The sequence below is a fragment of the Taudactylus pleione genome, unplaced genomic scaffold, assembly GCF_031769625.1.
Source record: "Taudactylus pleione unplaced genomic scaffold, aTauple2 ptg002325l, whole genome shotgun sequence".
Lineage (NCBI taxonomy): Eukaryota > Metazoa > Chordata > Amphibia > Anura > Myobatrachidae > Taudactylus > Taudactylus pleione.
The window spans coordinates 16,001-36,362 of record NW_028286715.1 but is presented as its reverse complement, the minus strand read 5'-3'; the positions used below and the strand labels follow the sequence as shown (position 1 = coordinate 36,362).

The window sequence follows — 20,362 nt, the reverse complement described above, 5'->3', positions numbered from 1 at the left end:
TCCCCTCCCTCCCTTACTGGGCACACCTGGAGCCCCTCCCTTACTGGGCACACCTAGCGCCCCTCCCTCCCTTACTGGGCACACCTAGAGCCCCTCCCTCCCTTACTGGGCACACCTAGAGCCCCTCCCTCCCTTACTGGGCACACCTAGAGCCCCTCCCTCCCTTACTGGGCACACCTAGAGCCCCTCCCTCCCTTACTGGGCACACTTAGTAGTAGGTGTATTAGGGCACCTGTGGTGGGTAAATAGCGCTGTAGGCGGCATGTCCCCCTGTACATCACTGTAGGGGGCATTCCCAGCACTCACACAGATACTGGGCAGCCCCACAGCTCCCCCTACAGTATGAGCAGATACCAGATGGGATTGTGACTGACACTGCCTGTAACCCCGCCCCCAGCTCCGCCCAGCTCCTGACGTCAGGATAGTTATTTCAGGAAATGAGGATCTGTCTGTGCGTTCCACCTTACTTCCGGTCTGTGCGTTCCACAGGCAGGAAGTATGAATGTACATTTCGGAAGGGTGTTCGGGCGGAAAAACGCAGAGAGGAGACATCACTGTGTCCGGCATCCGCAGGTAATATACCTACTATACAGGGGGAGCAGCCTGTGGTGTCCTATTATACAGGGGGAGCAGCCTATGGTGCCTACTATAGAGGGGGAGCAGCCTGTGGTGCCTACTATAGAGGGGGAGCAGCCTGTGGTGCCTACTATAGAGGGGGAGCAGCCTGTGGTGCCTACTATAGAGGGGGAGCAGCCTGTGGTGCCTACTATAGAGGGGGAGCAGCCTGTGGTTTCTACTATACAGGGGGAGCAGCCTGTGGTGTCCTATTATACAGGGGGAGCAGCCTGTGGTGCCTACTATAGAGGGGGAGCAGCCTGTGGTGCCTACTATAGAGGGGGAGCAGCCTGTGGTTTCTACTATACAGGGGGAGCAGCCTGTGGTTCCTACTATACAGGGGGAGCAGCCTGTGGTTCATACTATACAGGGGGAGCGGCCCGTGGTGCCTTCTATACAGGGTGAGCGGCCTGTGGTGCCTACTATACAGGGGGAGCGGCCTGTGGTGCCTACTATACAGGGGGAGCGGCCTGTGGTGCCTACTATACAGGGGGAGCGGCCTGTGGTGCCTACTATACAGGGGGGGCGGCCTGTGGTGCCTACTATACAGGGGGAGCGGCCCGTGGTGCCTACTATACAAGGCGAGCTGCCTGAGGTGTCTACTATACAGGGGGAGCAGCCTGGGGTGCCTATTTTAGAGGAGCAGCCTGGGGTGCCTATTTTAGAGGAGCAGCATGTGGTGTCCTACTCTACAGGGTGAGCAGCCTGTGGTGTCTACTATACAGGGGGAGTGGCCTGTGGTGCCTACTATAGAGGGAGAGCAGCCTGTGGTGTCTACTATACAGGGGGAGTGGCCTGTGGTGCTTACTATAGAGGGAGAGCAGCCTGTAGTGTCTACTATACAGGGGGAGTGGCCTGTGGTGCTTACTATAGAGGGAGAGCAGCCTGTAGTACTCTATATTAAACAGGGGAGCGGGTTTTGGTACCTACTATACAGTGGGAGAGGCCCGTAGTTTCCTATTAGTATTATAAAGGGGGAGCAGCCTGTGGTGTCTGGAGCAGCTTGTGGTGTCTTGTTATTATACAGGGGGAGCAGCCTGTGGTGTCCTGTTATTAGTATTATACAGGGGGAGCAGCCTGTGGTGTCCTGTTATTAGTATTATACAGGGGGAGCAGCCTGTGGTGTCCTGTTATTAGTATTATACAGGGGGAGCAGCCTGTGGTGTCCTGTTATTATTATTATACAGGGGGAGCAGCCTGTGGTGTCATTATTATACAGGGGGAGCAGCCTGTGGTGTCCTGTTATTAGTATTATACAGGGGGAGCAACCTGTGGTGTCCTGTTATTATTATTATACAGGGGGAGCAGCCTGTGGTGTCCTGTTATTATTATACAGGGGGAGCAGCCTGTGTTGTCGTTATTATTATACAGGGGGAGCAGCCTGTGGTGTCCTGTTATTATTATTATTATACATGAGGAGCAGCCTGTGGTGTCCTGTTATTATTATACAGAGGGAGCAGCCTGTGATGTCCTGTTATTAATATTATACAGAGGGAGCAGCCTGTGGTGTCCTATTATTATAAAGAGGGAGCAGCCTGTGGTGTCTTGTTGTTATTATACAGGGGGAGCAGCCTATGGTGTCCTGTTATTATTATATAGGGGGAGCAGCATGTGGTGTCTTGTCGTTATTATACAGGGGGAGCAGCCTGTGTTGTCCTGTGCTTATTATTATTATGCAGGGGAGCAGCATGCGGTGTCCTTTTATTATTATTATTATTATTATTATTATTATACAGAGGGAGCAGCATGTGGTGTCCTTTTATTATTATTATACAGGGGTAGTAGCCTGTGGTGTCCTGTTATTATTATACAGAGGGAGCAGCCTGTGGTGTCCTGTTATTATTATACAGGGGGAGCAGCCTGTGGTGTCCTGCTATTAATATACAAGAGGGGCAGCCTGTGGTGTCCTGTTATTATCATACAGATGGAGCAGCCTGTTGTGTGCCAGCCTCTGAGGAGCCTTATGGAGCTGGGTCACAGGAACCTCTGACACTGACCAGGGCTCTATGGCTGGAGGGAAAGGGGAGACTTACTGGTCACTCAGTGTTACATGTCTGACTGTGGTTATACAGATAACGGAGACTCTGATTGTGGGGGGCCTCCTATAAGTGGAGACCACTCAGACGTTACAGTATATAGAAGTATATTTAGTATTTATCAGACTTCAAACAACCTTTATTTTCTATAAAATTAATGAGCCAAAGATTGAGGCCTGTGTGTAATGGGATGTATCACCTGCTGAGGTTAATTATTCTATAACCATTATATAATTCATTCTCAATGAGAAAATGTAAAAATATTAAAAACTATATATATGTAGAAATGTATAATCCATAGATTTTAGCCAATCAGCCGGATTCTGTGTCAGTAGATAATGCCGCTGTGTTCTTAGGATTCTGTATGTAATATATGCAGCTCTATAATGGATAGGTTACTGTGCAAGTGTTATTCAGCTCCACTGTGAGGCGTTTCCTATTCACACATCAAACCTTGATCAGCTCTGCAATGAGCAACAGTCCTCATATATTACTTATCTCATCCGCCAGCCGGTTACTATACAGGCATCAGATTTAGGTAAGATGTCCAGCGAGCCGGTTATTATACAGGCATCAGATTTAGGTAAGCTGTCCAGCAAGCCGGTTACTATACAGGCATCAGATTTAGGTAAGATGTCCAGTGAGCCGGTTATTATACAGGCATCAGATTTAGGTAAGCTATCCAGCGAGCTGGTTATTATACAGGCATCAGATGTAGGTAAGCTGTCCAGCAAGCCGGTTACTATACAGGCATCAGATTTAGGTAAGCTGTCCAGCAAGCCGGTTACTATACAGGCATCAGATTTAGGTAAGCTGTCCAGTGAACCAGTTACGATACAGGCATCAGATTTAGGTAAGCTGCCCAGTGGGCCGGTTACTATACAGGCATCAGATTTAGGTAAGCTGTCCAGCGGGCCGGTTACTATACAGGCATCAGATTTAGGTAAGCTGTCCAGCGAGCCGGTTACTATACAGGCATCAGATTTAGGTAAGCTGTCCAGCGAGCCGGTTACTATACAGGCATCAGATTTAGGTAAGCTGTCCAGCGAGCCGGTTATTATACAGGCATCAGATTTAGGTAAGCTGTCCAGCGAGCCGGTTACTATACAGGGAGCAGATTTAGGTAAGATGTCCAGCGAGCCAGGTACTATACAGGCATCAGATTTAGGTAAGCTGTCCAGCGAGCCGGTTATTATACAGGCATCAGATTTAGGTAAGCTGCCCAGCGAGCCGGTTACTATACAGGCATCAGATTTAGGTAAGCTGTCCAGCGAGCGGGTTATTATACAGGCATCAGATTTAGGTAAGCTGTCCAGCGAGCCGGTTACTATACAGGCATCAGATTTAGGTAAGCTGTCCAGCGAGCCGGTTACTATACAGGCATCAGATTTAGGTAAGATGTCCAGCGAGCCGGTTACTATACAGGCATCAGATGTAGGTAAGCTGTCCAGCGAGCCGGTTACTATACAGGCATCAGATTTAGGTAAGCTGTCCAGCGAGCCGGTTACTATACAGGCATCAGATTTAGGTAAGATGTCCAGCGAGCCGGTTACTATACAGGCATCAGATTTAGGTAAGCTGTCCAGCGAGCCGGTTACTATACAGGCATCAGATTTAGGTAAGCTGTCCAGCTAGCCGGTTACTATACAGGCATCAGATTTAGGTAAGCTGTCCAGCGAGCCGGTTACTATACAGGCATCAGATTTAGGTAAGCTGTCCAGCGAGCCGGTTACTATACAGGCATCAGATTTAGGTAAGATATCCAGCGAGCCGGTTAATATACAGGCATCAGATTTAGGTAAGCTGCCCAGCGAGCGGGTTATTATACAGGCATCAGATGTAGGTAAGCTGTCCAGCGAGCCGGTTATTATACAGGCATCAGATTTAGGTAAGCTGTCCAGCGAGCCGGTTACTATACAGGCATCAGATTTAGGTAAGCTGTCCAGCGAGCCGGTTACTATACAGGCATCAGATTTAGGTAAGCTGTCCAGCGAGCCGGTTATTATACAGGCATCAGATGTAGGTAAGCTGTCCAGCGAGCCGGTTACTATACAGGCATCAGATTTAGGTAAGCTGTCCAGCGAGCCGGTTATTATACAGGCATCAGATGTAGGTAAGCTGTCCAGCGAGCCGGTTACTATACAGGCATCAGATTTAGGTAAGCTGTCCAGCGAGCCGGTTACTATACAGGCATCAGATTTAGGTAAGATGTCCAGCGAGCCGGTTACTATACAGGCATCAGATTTAGGTAAGCTGTCCAGCGAGCCGGTTACTATACAGGCATCAGATGTAGGTAAGATGTCCAGCGAGCCGTTTACTATACAGGCATCAGATTTAGGTAAGATGTCCAGCGAGCCGGTTACTATACAGGCATCAGATTTAGGTAAGCTGCCCAGCGAGCCGGTTACTATACAGGCATCAGATGTAGGTAAGCTGTCCAGCGAGCCGGTTACTATACAGACATCAGATTTAGGTAACCTGTCCAGCGAGCCGTTTACTATACAGGCATCAGATTTAGGTAAGATGTCCAGTGAGCCGGTTACTATACAGGCATCAGATTTAGGTAAGCTGTCCAGCAAGCCGGTTACTATACAGGCATCAGATTTAGGTAAGCTGTCCAGCGAGCGGGTTATTATACATGTATTAATCATTATTCAGCTCTGCAGTGAGGAAATTGCTAGTCAGACATGATCGAGGCATCTAATATACATCTGAGCTTGTTACGCTCTGCAGGGAGCAGGTTTTCATTGAGCAGGTTAATATATGAACATTGCACATTGTTAGGCTGTGCAATGTATAATACACATATATTGTGCATTAAGTCATAATATTGTATTCATAGGAATATAATCTCCCCTCCTAGACAGCTTTGTAAAGTGTCCTTAATATATTCATAGATCACCATTATATAGATGTCTATAACACTTACACTCGGACCAGTCACTGTAATAGTATAATAGCTTGCAGCTTATTGATGTGATCTATACAGTCTGATATTGTCTATGGCAATGAAGTATCAGACATGTATTTACTCCCAGACTGAGTGTAAAGTCAGCATTCAGTATAGGTGATCACATATAGTGGGATGGCTGTAATAAGGCACAGAAAAGAGCATAAGATAAAGAATAGAGGTTACATCCAACGCTATATAGGTCATCCCACTCCTGCCTTTCAGTGATGTGATGGGCATGTAACGCTGAATGACAGACTGGGGGACCATGCACTGGGGTGACAGAGATTAGTAGGAGACGGCAGCACAAGAGGTTCCTGATCGGCTGCCCTGATGCGCTAGGCAGTGCAGGGTGTCAGTGCCGCTTACCCCCGGTGCAGTTTTTTCTCTGTAGTGAAGCAATAGTGGAGATGTGTCCAGGAGGGGACAGGGTCGATGAGCGCTCGCAAGCGGGTCGATGTTGCCCAAGTGCGCATGTGCGAGACCCGATTAATGATGGCCAAGCCGTCGTCATGGGTCTCGCATCAAAGGGGGCGTGCTGTCGATGGTGATTGACAGCACGCCCCCTTTGGTGGGCGCGCCGGGGTCGTGGCTGCCCAGACGGAGGCGTTCCTATGGGAACGCCTACCGTCTGGGGCCGGCCCCACTGACATCACTAGTGGTCACCCACAGCTATGCGAGCGGCCAGGAGGCCGCTCCAAAAACTAAGAGGGACGTGTGTTTTGCCTCTATCTCGTTCACAGTTACAGTCTGATGTATAGCCTGTGTCTTTATGTAAGGTGGAGGCAATCCTTTCACTACTATATTCACTAACATTGATTTGGTCCAATGACATTGTCATGGTCAGTGTTATACATTAAAGTCTTCAGACCAGATCAATTTCAGTCAATATAGTAGTAAACCGTACAGATGATCTATTTGCTTACTGGAGAGGTAAGAGGATCTGGGGGTGTCACAGTGACATCACTTATATCTATAGTAATAATACAGGGACATGACTGGGGAGGTGAGGGGATCTGAGAATGTCACAGTGACATCGCTTATATCTATAGTAATAATACAGGGACATGACTGGGGAGGTGAGGGGATCTGGGAGTGTCACAGTGACATCACTTATATCTATAGTAATAATACAGGGACATGACTGGGGAGGTGAGGGGATCTGGGAATGTCACAGTGACATCACTTATATCTATAGTAATAATACAGGCACATGACTGGGGAGGTAAGGGGATCTGGGAGTGTCACAGTGACATCACTTATATCTATAGTAATAATACAGGGACATGACTGGGGAGGTGAGGGGATCTGGGGGTGTCACAGTGACATCACTAATATCTATAGTAATAATACAGGGACATGACTGGGGAGGTGAGGGGATCTGGGAGTGTCACAGTGACATCACTTATATCTATAATAATAATACAGGGACATGACTGGGGAGGTGAGGGGATCTGAGGGTGTCACAGTGACATCACTAATATCTATAGTAATAATACAGGGACATGACTGGGGAGGTGAGGGGATCTGGGAGTGTCACAGTGACATCACTTATATCTATAATAATAATACAGGGACATGACTGGGGAGGTGAGGGGATCTGGGAGTGTCACAGTGACATCACTTATATCTATAGTAATAATACATGGACATGACTGGGGAGGTGAGAGGGTCTGGGAGTGTCACAGTGACATCACTTATATCTATAGTAATAATACAGGGACATGACTGGGGAGGTGAGGGGATCTGGGGGTGTCAATGTGACATCACTTATATCTATAGTAATAATACAGGGACATGACTGGAGAGGTAAGAGGATCTGGGGGTGTCACAGTGACATCACTTATATCTATAGTAATAATACAGGGACATGACTGGGGAGGTGAGGGGATCTGGGGATGTCACAGTGACATCACTTATATCTATAGTAATAATACAGGGACATGACTGGGGAGGTGAGAGGATCTGGGGGTGTCATAGTGACATCACTTCTATCTATAGTAATAATACAGGGACATGACTGGGGAGGTGAGGGGATCTGGGGATGTCACAGTGACATCACTTATATCTATAGTAATAATACAGGGACATGACTGGGGAGGTGAGAGGATCTGGGAGTGTCACAGTGACATCACTTATATCTATAGTAATAATACAGGGACATGACTGGGGAGGTGAGGGGATCTGGGAGTGTCACAGTGACATCACTTATTGCTATAGTAATAATACAGGGACATGACTGGGGAGGTGAGGGGATCTGGGAGTATCACAGTGACATCACTTATTGCTATAGTAATAATACAGGGACATGATTGGGAGGTGAGGGGATCTTGGAATGTTACAGTGACATCACTTATATCTATAGTAATAATACAGAGACATGACTGGGGAGGTGATATCTGGGAGTTTCACTGTGACCTCATGTATATATTTAATAATAATAATACAGGGGCAAGATGAGGGATCTGGGAGTGTTTACAGTGATATTTGGTGTTTCCCCCAATACATAGGATTATACAGTAGTGAAGAAGACATCCAGTGATTTTGAGACAACCAGCATCCATCCCCGTGTGTCAGGAGGACTGAGCAGCACCCAGAGACCCATCACAGTGCCTCCACCTCACTCTCTGATACATGAGAGAAACAAAGACCAGAAGATCTTGGAACTCACCAATAAGATCATTCAGCTGCTGACTGGAGAGGTGACTCCTGGGAATTGGACATTATACAGTAACACCAGAGAATGTGTTCGGGTGATGACTGTAATATTGTGTGTGTTAGGTTTCTATAATGTGTCAGGATCTCACTGTCTATATCTCCATGTAGGAGGGGGAGTATATAGAGGAACACAACGGTCCTGTACAAGGACGTGATGATGGAGAATCACCGGCCCCTCACATCACTGGGTAAGAGGAGACTGTAATTTATTGTACAGGGGAGAGTAGGTAAGGGGGCCTCCTATATACACACATCACCTGATAATCACATCTATACAATGTACTGAGTCACTGTGTCTCCTATAGATGGACCCAGTAACAGAAATACACTAGAGAGATGTCCCCGTCATCTTTATTCTCAGGATTGTACAGAGGAGAATCACAGGATCCCACAGGAGCATCAGGTAGATGGGATTTAGGGTTTCACCAATATACCAAAGTGACTGTTAATATGATGTGAAGAGAATCTTTGTGTGTCTTATATACTGATTTTAGTCTGTGTTATCTCATTGAAATCCGATGGTAATATTTTATGGGTTTTTTAGGGTGAAGATCTGGCTGATGTTAAGACAGAAGACATAGAGGGAGAAGAAGAGACATATGTGACTGATATAGAGGGAGAAGAAGAGACGTATGTGACTGATATGAAGACAGAAGACATAGAGGGAGAAGAAGAGACATATGTGACTGATATAAAGGCAGAAGATATAGATGGAGAAGAAGAGATGTATGTGACTGATATAAAGGCAGAAGATATAGAGGGAGAAGAAGAGACGTATGTGACTGATATAAAGACAGAAGATATAGAGGGAGAAGAAGAGACGTATGTGACTGATAATAAGACAGATGATACAGAGGGAGAAGAAGAGACTTATGTGACTGATATAAAGGCAGAAGATACAGATGGAAAAGAAGAGACGTACGTGACTGATATGAAGGCAGAAGATATAGAGGGAGAAGAAACATATGTGACAAATATAAAAGCAGAATATATAGAGGGAGAAGAAGAAACGTATGTGACTGATATAGAGGCAGAAGATATAGATGGAGAAGAAGAGACGTATGTGAGGGGTGATCAGCAGTGTAAAGAGGAGGAAATCCCTACAGATATCGGCACAGGTGAGTTATAAACACGTATTATAGAATAGTCACATATTCTCATTGCTCAGTCACTATAACAATCTTTTATCCTACACTCTCCTCTGTCAGAACAAACTAATGAGGCAAATTCATCTGTCTAGTGCGGGAGTCAGGAGACATCTCAGAATAATTTTTTCAGTAACAGCCTGGAGTTCTGACAAGTCTTCTTTTAACATTCTGATTCCCAAACATTAATACAAGGGAGGTCATTAAGGCCCCTTCCTTTGACATAATTCAGTCCCATGTTTGTTTGACACATCAGGTGTTTAATATTTCACTGTTGGATTAATAACTTCAAAGAGACCATTCTTGTCCTGTCACAGAGGAGGGTGATATTCCTGGGCATGCTGTTCCACAACTCCCTGAAGGTCTTTCTGCCTTTGGAAAACATTGTCGTCATCCAGGCCTTGATTCACTTGGTCTGGTTTCGATCCATCTGTGCATGCTTCTGCTGGGATAACTTGTTTCCTCTGAGGCCGCTCAGTCCTGAAGGTTCCATTCCAGGGACTTTCAGTTACATCTACTATCCAAGTGGCAGTGATCACGCTGAATGAAAAATATTATGGGACCCAGGGTCCCCTAAATTTTTATAAAAAGGGGTTCTACTACACTATTTCTGTGACCCATCATATATTATGGAGGATGAGGGCAGGAAGCAGTTGGGCCAGTGCTGGGAGCAGGTAATAGTTGAGGTAGAGGGGGTTAAGGGCAAGCAGCAGTTGGTATAGAGCTGTGGGTAAAGGCAGGAAGAAGTTGTGGTAGAGCTGGTGCTGATAGAGGGTATTAAGAGCAGACAGTATTTGCGACCGAGCTGGTTGGCAAGGAGGGGGCTAGGGGCCGTCAGTGCTGGGGGTAAGGGTAGATAGCTTAATTAGTGGCAGCAGCTGGCCCATGCTCACCTCCTCCTACACACTATTGTTTGCCAGATGGTTGTACCCCCTTCTGGCCCCCACCCACCGCTCTTCACTGTCAGTAGCAGCCACAGGAAGTTACCCCCAACTCCCACAGCAGCAAAACAGCCACCTGATCACCCCCATGGCACCAAACCCAGGGCATCGACAAACGCAGGATTATCTGGGGAAGTGTTGAGTGTATCTATATATATATATATATATATATATATATATCTCCAAGAAATGGACCGGCACTCCAAGGTGAGTGATACTTTCCAACATAACCAGCATAGATCAGCAGCACTCTGAGACTTGTAATGATGGTAAATCAAATAAAATCTATAATGTCTACGGCGTTTCGGGGGCTACCCCATCTTCAGGACAAACAAGATAAAACAATGTGCAACACAACCTTAAATACTTACATGCCCAAAAGGACTCCATTCTCCCCTCCGGATCGACAGCCGCCTCCGTCACCGAGTTCTACTTCCGGTCACGCTGCTCCGTGTCACCGGAAGTGACGTGATCATGGAACAGATGCCGGTCCGGCTGCGTGGAATGCCAATCAACATATTATACTACAATAACTAGAAAATTCATGTAGAACTTGACAAAATGGTGTAAAAATAAAACATATCTAAAAATAAATGAATAAAATGTGCATTTAAAACACTGCAGAAAAAAACAAAGAAACTATGTATGAATAGTTATATATGTAAGGCAGTCTTCAACAAAACATTAATACATTCTTTGTGACATTCCAACCCTAGTGCTATTAAAATCGGGCACTAATATAAATACAAAAATAACTGATCATGAATAAAGTGCATAATGTGTTCTACCTATTGAGAAACAATTTTAATTAATAAAAAAAACATTAACACATGAAAAAGGTGTTATGACCAATATGAATACTGTGTCATATAAAAAAAAAAATTATTTCTATAAAAATTAATGAAATGCATAAGACGGGCTACTCCCCGAAACGCAGATTTTGTTTGATTTACCATCATTACAAGTCTCAGAGTGCCGCTGAACTATGCTGGATATATATAAATATATAGCACAATACAAAACAAACGGGCGCTAGGTTATGAGAGGGATGGAAAATGGTGTTCCTATGCAGCTCTCTGAGGGGCGGCTACTAACCCCTTGAATGGAAGAAACAAAAAATATTGTGGGAAAGCGCAATGGGATGACCAATCGATATTGTTCATTATAGAAGTAAAACGGTCTATTGACAATAAATATTTAAACATAAAGTGCACAAATAAAACCGTGAATCATATGAGGGGTAACCCAAATAGTAATGATTTACACTGTATCTGTAAATATATTGCATAATGGTGAAATAATACATATCAAGGGTACCCCATGGTCGGGTAAAAATCCAGAAGGAAAAAAGGCCTCATTAGACCCTATAGTGCAAAAAGTAAAAATAAAAAATATATGGAAAATGAAATATAGAATTGATAAATAATAATTGTCTTAATCGTACTCCAATGTACATACAGCGCCTTGCAAAAGTATTCACCCCCCCCCCCCCCTTTGGATTTTTCATGTTTTGTTGCCTCACAACCTGGAATTACAATGGATTGTGTGAAGGTGTGCGTCATGTCATTCACAGAACATGCCTACAACTGTGACGTTGTGTTTTTTTATATTGTGAATCAAACAACATTTAGGACAACATAACAGAAAACTTCAGCGTGCATAACTATTCACCCCCCTAAAGTCAGTACTTTGTGGAGCCACCTTTTGCGGCACTTACAGCTGCCAGTCGCTTTGGATGAGTCTCTATGAGCTTGCCACATCTTGCCCCTGGGATTTTTGCCCATTCCTCAAGGCAAAACTGCTCCAGCTCCTTCATGTTGGATGGTTTCCGCTTGTGAACAGCGATCTTCAAGTCTGACCACAGATTCTCCATTGCACTGAGATCTGGGCTGTGACTTGGCCATTCCTACACATTTATATGTTTCCCCTTACACCAGGGCTTGACACATTTATCTAAAATTTAGGAGCCAGGATGAAAGTGTAGGAGCCAGACCCCCCCTTAACCCCGGGAAGCATTACTGAGCACCTACGCCCCTGACAACCAACCCACATGGTCACACCACTAATGGGGTGCCCCAGTAGTAATCCCCCCTCTGCAGTGCCCCCAGTAGTAATCCCCCCTCTGCAGTGCCCCCAGTAGTAATCTCCCCTTTGCAGTGCTCCCAGTAGTAATCCTCCCTCTGCAGTGCCCCCAGTAGTAATCCTCCATCTGCAGTGCCCCCAGTAGTAATCCTCCCTCTGCAGTGCCCCCAGTAGTAATCCCCCCTCTGCAGTGCCCCCAGTAGTAATCCCCCCCTCTGCAGTGCCGCCAGTAGTAATCCCCCCTCTGCAGTGCCCCCAGTAGTAATCCTCCCTCTGCAGTGTCCCCAGTAGTAATCCCCCCTCTGCAGTGCCCCCAGTAGTAATCCAACCTCTGCAGTGCCCCCAGTAATAATCTCCCCCTCTGCAGTGCCCCCAGTAGTAATCCCCCTTCTGCAGTGCCCCCAGTAGTAATCCCCCTTCTGCAGTGCCCCCAGTAGTAATCCCCCCTCTGCAGTGCCACCAGTAGTAATCCCCCCTCTGCAGTGCCCCCAGTAGTAATCCCCCCTCTGCAGTGCCCCCAGTAGTAATCCCCCCTCTGCAGTGCCCCCAGTAGTAATCCCCCCTCTGCAGTACCCCCAGTAGTAATCCCCCCTCTGCAGTGCCCCCAGTAGTAATCCCCCCTCTGCAGTGCACCCAGTAATAACCCCCCCTCTGCAGTGCCCCCAGTAGTAATCCCCCCTCTGCAGTGCCCCCAGTAGTAATCCCCCCTCTGCAGTGCCCCCAGTAGTAATCTCCCCCTCTGCAGTGCCCCCAGTAATAATCCCCCCTATGCATTTCCCCTAGTAGTAGCCCCCCCCATAGTGTCCCCAGTAGCGGCCACCCCGACCTATGCAGTGTCCCCACACTATCGGCCACCCCCACCTATGCAGTGTCCCTACAGTAGCGGCCACCCCCCCTATGCAGTGCCCCTTAAAAAAAAACGCAACTTACCTGATCCCCGCTCCTGCCGACGACTGCCGCTGTCCGCTCCTCCTGGCCGCTCTGCACTATGGGAGAGACATCATGATGTGACGTCTCTCCCAACCTGCTGCGGGGAAAGCCAGAAGGTGGAGCTCATGAGTGAACTCTAGCTGCCTCACTCTGTGAACGACGCAGCAGCCGATGAGAGTCTGACAGACTCTCATCGGCTGCTATAAGAAACATACAGCCGCCGCTGACTGCTGTATGTTTGTTACTCTGTAGTGTGGACCGTGCTCGCGGTCTTCACTACAGGGCCCGGGTGTTGCTGAAAACCTGGTTGCCAGGCAGCCAAATCTGGTGGCTGTGGACCTGTATGATGGTGCATTGTCCTGCTGATAGAGCCTCTCCCGCCTAAGTGACTGCATGAATACACCTACTCTGAAGCCTCGTTTATTGTCACTTATATCGTAATATGCTGCCATTTTCACTGCATATTGTATGATAACAGATTACACAGATATCTGCCTATATATAGTAAATCAATTGAGAAAGGTACAACTTATTGTGGGGTGGGGTGTCATGTACTGGGAATGGAAGTGGCTGTCTCAGTTTATGGCACATGAGTATATATTTAGATTTATTGATAGTATATTTTGGTGCCAGTTAATGAATTATATATTACCATCAAAATCTGCCCATTTCATGGTTATTTGGGAACATTCACCACAGTCTGTACTGAATTATAATGAATCTTATTGTGGGCAAACATTTAAATTTCCATATATGTATATTATTCCCAGCAGATGGATGTAGCAGCCGGAATGTCTCAGAGGATCATCTCGTTATAACTCAGAATTGTGAAATAGATGATATCACCCGAGCTTCATTTACCCAAGTTATACCTCCAGTACCTCACAGTGCAGATATATCACCTAATCCCTCTGATCATGGGGAGTGTTCTCCTGATAACTCAGATAATGGTGCATCTGCTACATCTCGTACATTAGATAAAATATTTCCCTCTTCTGTAGATGCCAAATGTTTTACACAGAATACAAAGCTTATTACCCTTCAGCCAGCTAAGACAGGTGACAGGCCATTTCCATGCTGTAAGTGTAGGAAATGTTTTACATGGAAATCATCTCTTCTAAGGCATCAGAGATGTCACACAGGTGAGAAACCATTTCCATGCTCTGAGTGTGGGAAATGTTTTACATTAAAATCAGACCTTGTTATACATCAGAGACGTCACACAGGTGAGAAACCATTTCCATGCTCTGAGTGTGGGAAATATTTTACGCGCAAATCAAGTTTTGATACACATCAGAGAAGTCACACAGGTGAGAAACCATTTCCATGCTCTGAGTGTGGGAAATGTTATACACAAAAATCAGCTCTTGTTACACATCAGAGAAGTCACACAGGGGAGAAACCATTTCCATGTTCTGAGTGTGGGAAAAGTTTTACATGGAAATCAGTTCTTGTTACACATCAGAGAAGTCACACAGATGAGAAACCATTTCCATGTTCTGAGTGTGGGAAACGGTTTACGCAGAAATCAAGTCTTGTTACACATCAGAGAAGTCACACAGATGAGAAACCATTTCCATGTTCTGAGTGTGGGAAACGGTTTATGCAGAAATCAAATCTTGTTACACATCAGAGAAGTCACACAGGTGAGAAACCATTTCCATGCTCTGAGTGTGGGCAATGTTTTACACATAAATCAGATCTTGTTATACATCAGAGAAGGCACACAGGTGAGAAACCATTTCCATGTTCTGAGTGTGGGAAATGTTATACACGCAAATTATATCTTGATAGACATCAGAGAATACATACAGGTGAGAAACCATTTCCATGCTCTGAGTGTGGGGAATGTTTTACACAGAAATCATATCTTGTTATACATCAGAGAAGTCACACAGGTGAGAAACCATTTCCATGCTTTCCATGCTCTGAGTGTGGGAAATGTTTTACACAGAAATCAGATCTTGTTATACATCAGAGAATACATACAGGTGAGAAACCATTTCCATGTTCTGAGTGTGGTAAATATTTTACACGCAAATCAACTCTTGTTAAACATCAGAAATATCACACAGGTGACATAATCACTTCTATGTTCTGAGTGTGGGAAATGCAGCAAGTGTGACATATATATATATATATATATATATATTTATTAAGAATGTGTGGGGTAAAGGACAGCGAGGAGTTCAAGATGTCATGCAGGCAGCAAACTTGGATGGCCAGGAGGAAGATGTTATCGTCAGAAAGCGAGAGAGGGGGAGAGGTTGGGGACTTGTAAAGGGGAAAGATGATCAATTCTATTTTGTACATGTTTGAAAAAAACCATACCCTGCTTAGGTTAGCCTGCCTCTGTCTCGCCCATCCAGGTGCAGGCAGACATAACTTGCAGACACATATGCAAGTGTGGTCCAGAGGAGGGGTGGGCTTATTGGATGACCTATATGTGGGGATGAAGGAGAGGCATGGTGTTTGGGCATCAGATGAGAGGTAGCTAGGTTGGTGTTGCCTGTAATGGAGCTGGGCAGGTTTGGTGGGTGATTTCCATATGGTGAAGATAATAGTGGAGGACATCGGACCTATGATATAAAGCTAGGGGACCTATGATATAAAGCTAGGTGGGAGTTCCCTTTCGGAGAGAGGTGAGGTAACTTGTGTCTATGTGGCAGACAAGGATCACTGTGACAAAACCTCCTGAAATGAACTTTCCCCATGTCCTCGTAGAGTGCCTGTCCTACCACACATTATAACTATATAGTGTGTTATATCATTCCCCATAGCATGTCTCTGCTCACCCCCATACTGTGTCATATCATTCCCCATATCATGTCTCTGCTCACCCCCATACTGTGTTATATCATACCCCATAGCATGTCTCTAGTTACCCCCATACTGTGTTATATCATACCCCATAGCATGTCTCTACTCACCCCATACTGTTATATCATACCCCATAGCATGTCTCTGGTTACCCCCATACTGTGTTATACCATTCCTCATAGCATATCTCTGCTCACCCCCATACTGTGTGTTATATCATTCCCCATAGCATTTCTCTACTCACCTCCATAATCTTTTATATCATTCCACATCGCATGTCTCTACTCACCTCCATAATCTTTTATATCATTCCCCATAGCATGTCTGCTCACCCCCATACTGTGTTATATCATTCCCCATAGCATGTCTCTGCTCACCCCCATACTGTTATATCATTCTCTATAGCATGTCTCTGCTCACCCCCATACTGTTATATCATTCCCCATAGCATATCTCTGTTCACCCCCATACTGTGTTATATCATTCCCCATAGCATGTCTCTGCTCACCCCCATACTGTGTTATATCATTCCCCATAGCATGTCTCTGCTCACCCCCATACTGTGTTATATCATTCTCCATAGCATGTCTCTGCTCACCCCCATACTCTTTTATATCATGTGCCATGCAGGGGAGCTGTGCAGAGCAGTGAGTGGGCCTCCATTTTACTGTATCCATTCCACTGTCTAGTGTTCCCTCTAGCACCGGCGGCAGGCAGGGCGCCGGAGCCAGAGAGGGCAATGTAGTGCGCGCGCCCCCGAAAAGGGGGCGTGGTCAAGAAAAGGGGGTGTGCCTATAAGACGCGTCCCCTTTTCATCATACTTGGGGGCATGCCCGGCGCTTACGGACATGCCGGGCAGCTCCCAAGCGCTGCAGAGAGGGAGAATAGATGCCGGGCGCATGCGCCCGGCGTCTATTCTTTGGCGGTGACCGGGTCACCACATGTTTATCCACCCGCGGGACACTGCGTCCCGCGGGTGAGAACGGCTCCCGCAGGCTGTGAGGGCAGGGCGCTTTTTGCCCTCCAGAAGGAGGGCAGGGAGCCCCGCCCCGCTAAAACAGCCTAGTGGGAAGGCTAACTCACCATTTTGTGAACTAGTATAGTGTGTATAACAGTTGCATAACACACAGCTGTGTTCCTCACTCCTGTAATTTTTTTTGGGGGGGGGGCGGGGGCCGGTGTTATGGATCCTACACTTTCATCCTCGCTCCTAGATTTTAGAAAAAATTGTCAAGCCGTGTGTATATATATATATATATATATATATATATATATATATAAAATATTATTTTTAACTATTTTTTGTTATTTATATATATATATATATATATATATCTTTATTCTTATTTTAATTGATCTTTACGGTGTATGTATCTAAACTTCTGTTTATATTGTTACAATTAAATATACATATATATTTATTTTCGTGAATAGATCACATAGGCTGGAATAAATTCTCTCTAATGTCAACTGATCAGTAAAACTGAAGTAATACAGATGCATTAATTACAAAAATAAAAAAATGCTAAAGAGAAATGAGTATATAATATACAGTCAGGTGCTTAAATATTTGGACATTGACAGAATTTTCATATTTTGGCCTCTATTCACCACCACAATGGCTTTGAAATGAAACAAACAAGATGTGCTTTACCTGCAGACTTTCAGATTTAATTTGAGGGTAATTACTTCCAAATCATGTGACCGGTGTAGGAATTACAACGGTTTCTATATGTGCCTCCCACTTTTTAAGGGGCCAAAAGTAATGGGACTATAAACTCAAAAGCTATTTCATGGACACAAACACAGTGACTGTGTTTGGGCCAGCCTTTATGGGATCTGTATGTGTTTGGGCCAGCCTTTCCGGGGTCTGTATGTGTTTGGGCCAGCCTTTCCGGGGTCTGTATGTGTTTGGGCCAGGCTTTATGGGGTCTGTATGTGTTTGGGCCAGCCTTTCCGGGGTCTGTATGTGTTTGGGCCAGCCTTTCCGGGGTCTGTATGTGTTTGGGCCAGCCTTTCCGGGGTCTGTATGTGTTTGGGCCAGCCTTTCCGGGGTCTGTATGTGTTTGGGCCTGCCTTTCCGGGGTCTGTATGTGTGGGCCAGCCTTTCCGGGATCTGTATGTGTGTGGGCCAGCCTTTCCGGGGTCTGTATGTGTTTTAAGCTAGCCTTTATGGGGTCTGTATGTGTTTAGGCCAGCCTTTATGGGGTCTGCACGTGTTTGGGCCAGCCTTTCCGGGGTCTGTACATGTTTAGGCCAGCCTTTCCGGGGTCTGTATGTGTTTGGGCCAGCCTTTATGGGGTCTGTATGTGTTTGGGCCAGCCTTTCCGGGGTCTGTATGTGTTTGGGACAGCCTTTCCGGGGTCTGTATGTGTTTGGGACAGCCTTTCCGGGGTCTGTATGTGTTTAGGCCAGCCTTTCCGGGGTCTGTATGTGTTTGGGCCAGCCTTTATGGGGTCTGTATGTGTTTGGGCCAGCCTTTATGGGGTCTGTATGTGTTTGGGCCAGCCTTTCCGGGGTCTGTATGTGTTTGGGACAGCCTTTCCGGGGTCTGTATGTGTTTGGGCCAGCCTTTCCGGGGTCTGTATGTGTTTGGGCCAGCCTTTCCGGGGTCTGTATGTGTGGGCCAGCCTTTCCGGGATCTGTATGTGTGTGGGCCAGCCTTTCCGGGGTCTGTATGTGTTTTAAGCTAGCCTTTATGGGGTCTGTATGTGTTTAGGCCAGCCTTTATGGGGTCTGTACGTGTTTGGGTCAGCCTTTCCGGGGTCTGTACGTGTTTAGGCCAGCCTTTCCGGGTTCTGTATGTGTTTGGGCCAGCCTTTATGGGGTCTGTATGTGTTTGGGCCAGCCTTTCCGGGGTCTGTATGTGTTTGGGACAGCCTTTCCGGGGTCTGTATGTGTTTGGGACAGCCTTTCCGGGGTCTGTATGTGTTTGGGCCAGCCTTTCCGGGGTCTGTATGTGTTTAGGCCAGCCTTTCCGGGGTCTGTATGTGTTTGGGCCAGCCTTTATGGGGTCTGTATGTGTTTGGGACAGCCTTTCCGGGGTCTGTATGTGTTTGGGACAGCCTTTCCGGGGTCTGTATATGTTTGGGACAGCCTTTCCGGGGTCTGTATGTGTGTGGGACAGCCTTTCCGGGGTCTGTATGTGTGTGGGACAGCCTTTCCGGGGTCTGTACGTGTTTGGGCCTGCTTTTACGGGGTCTGTACGTGTTTGGGCCAGCCTTTATGGGGTCTGTACGTGTTTGGGCCAGCCTTTCCGGGGTCTGTATGTGTGTAGGCCACCCTTTCCGGGGTCTGTATGCCAGCCTTTCTGGGGTCAGTATGTGTTTAGGCCAGGCTTTATGGGGTCTGTATGTGTTTGGGCCAGCCTTTCTGGGGTCTGTACGTGTTTGGGTCAGCCTTTATTGGGGTCTGTACGTGTTTGGGCCAGCCCTTCTGGGGTCTGTACGAGTTTGGGTCAGCCTTTCCGGGGTCTGTATGTGTTTGGGCCAGCCTTTCCGGGGTCTGTATGTGTTTGGGCCAGCCTTTCCGGGGACTGTATGTGTTTGGGCCAGCCTTCACAGGATCTGTTTGTGATAAGATGGAATTGTGGGAAAACTATGCAGGATATGACACAATTTGGGAAAGTAGACCTGCAAAGCAGGGGAACCATGCATACCCTACACAACAGGCCAGCCTTTCCGGGGTCTGTATGTGTTTAGGCCAGCCTTTATGGGGTCTGTATGTTTAGGCCAGCCTTTATGGGGTCTGTATGTGTTTGGGTCAGCCTTTCCGGAGTCTGTATGTGTTTGGGTCAGCCTTTGTGGGGGCTGTATGTGTTTGGGCCAGCCTTTATGGGGTCTGTATGTGTGTAGGCCAGCCTTTATGGGGTCTGTATGTGTTTAGGCCAGCCTTTCCGTGGTCTGTATGTGTTTGGGCCAGCCTTTTGCTGGGTCTGTATGTGTTTGGGCCAGCCTTTCCAGGGTCTGTATGTGATTGGGCCAGCCTTTATGAGGTCTGTATGTATTTGGGCCAGCCTTTATGAGGTCTGTATATGTTTGGGCCCGCCTTTCTGGGATCTGTATGTGTTTAGGCCAGCCTTTCCGCGGTCTGTATGTGTTTGGGCCAGCCTTTATGGGGTCTGTA

The 20,362-nt window shown here is 46.5% G+C and overlaps 1 protein-coding gene across 1 annotated transcript; it reads left to right on the top strand.

Annotated features, from left to right (window-relative positions):
- The first annotated feature begins 467 nt into the window (after nucleotides 1–467).
- On the top strand, nucleotides 468–15,599 carry LOC148431380 (uncharacterized). Its single transcript, XM_088466038.1, is given in 7 exon segments — nucleotides 468–573; nucleotides 8,112–8,303; nucleotides 8,428–8,456; nucleotides 8,458–8,507; nucleotides 8,625–8,722; nucleotides 8,864–9,437; nucleotides 14,188–15,599. Coding segments are annotated over 7 exon segments (2,349 nt in total). The 5' UTR covers nucleotides 468–498; the 3' UTR covers nucleotides 15,519–15,599.
- Nucleotides 15,600–20,362: the final 4,763 nt, after the last annotated feature.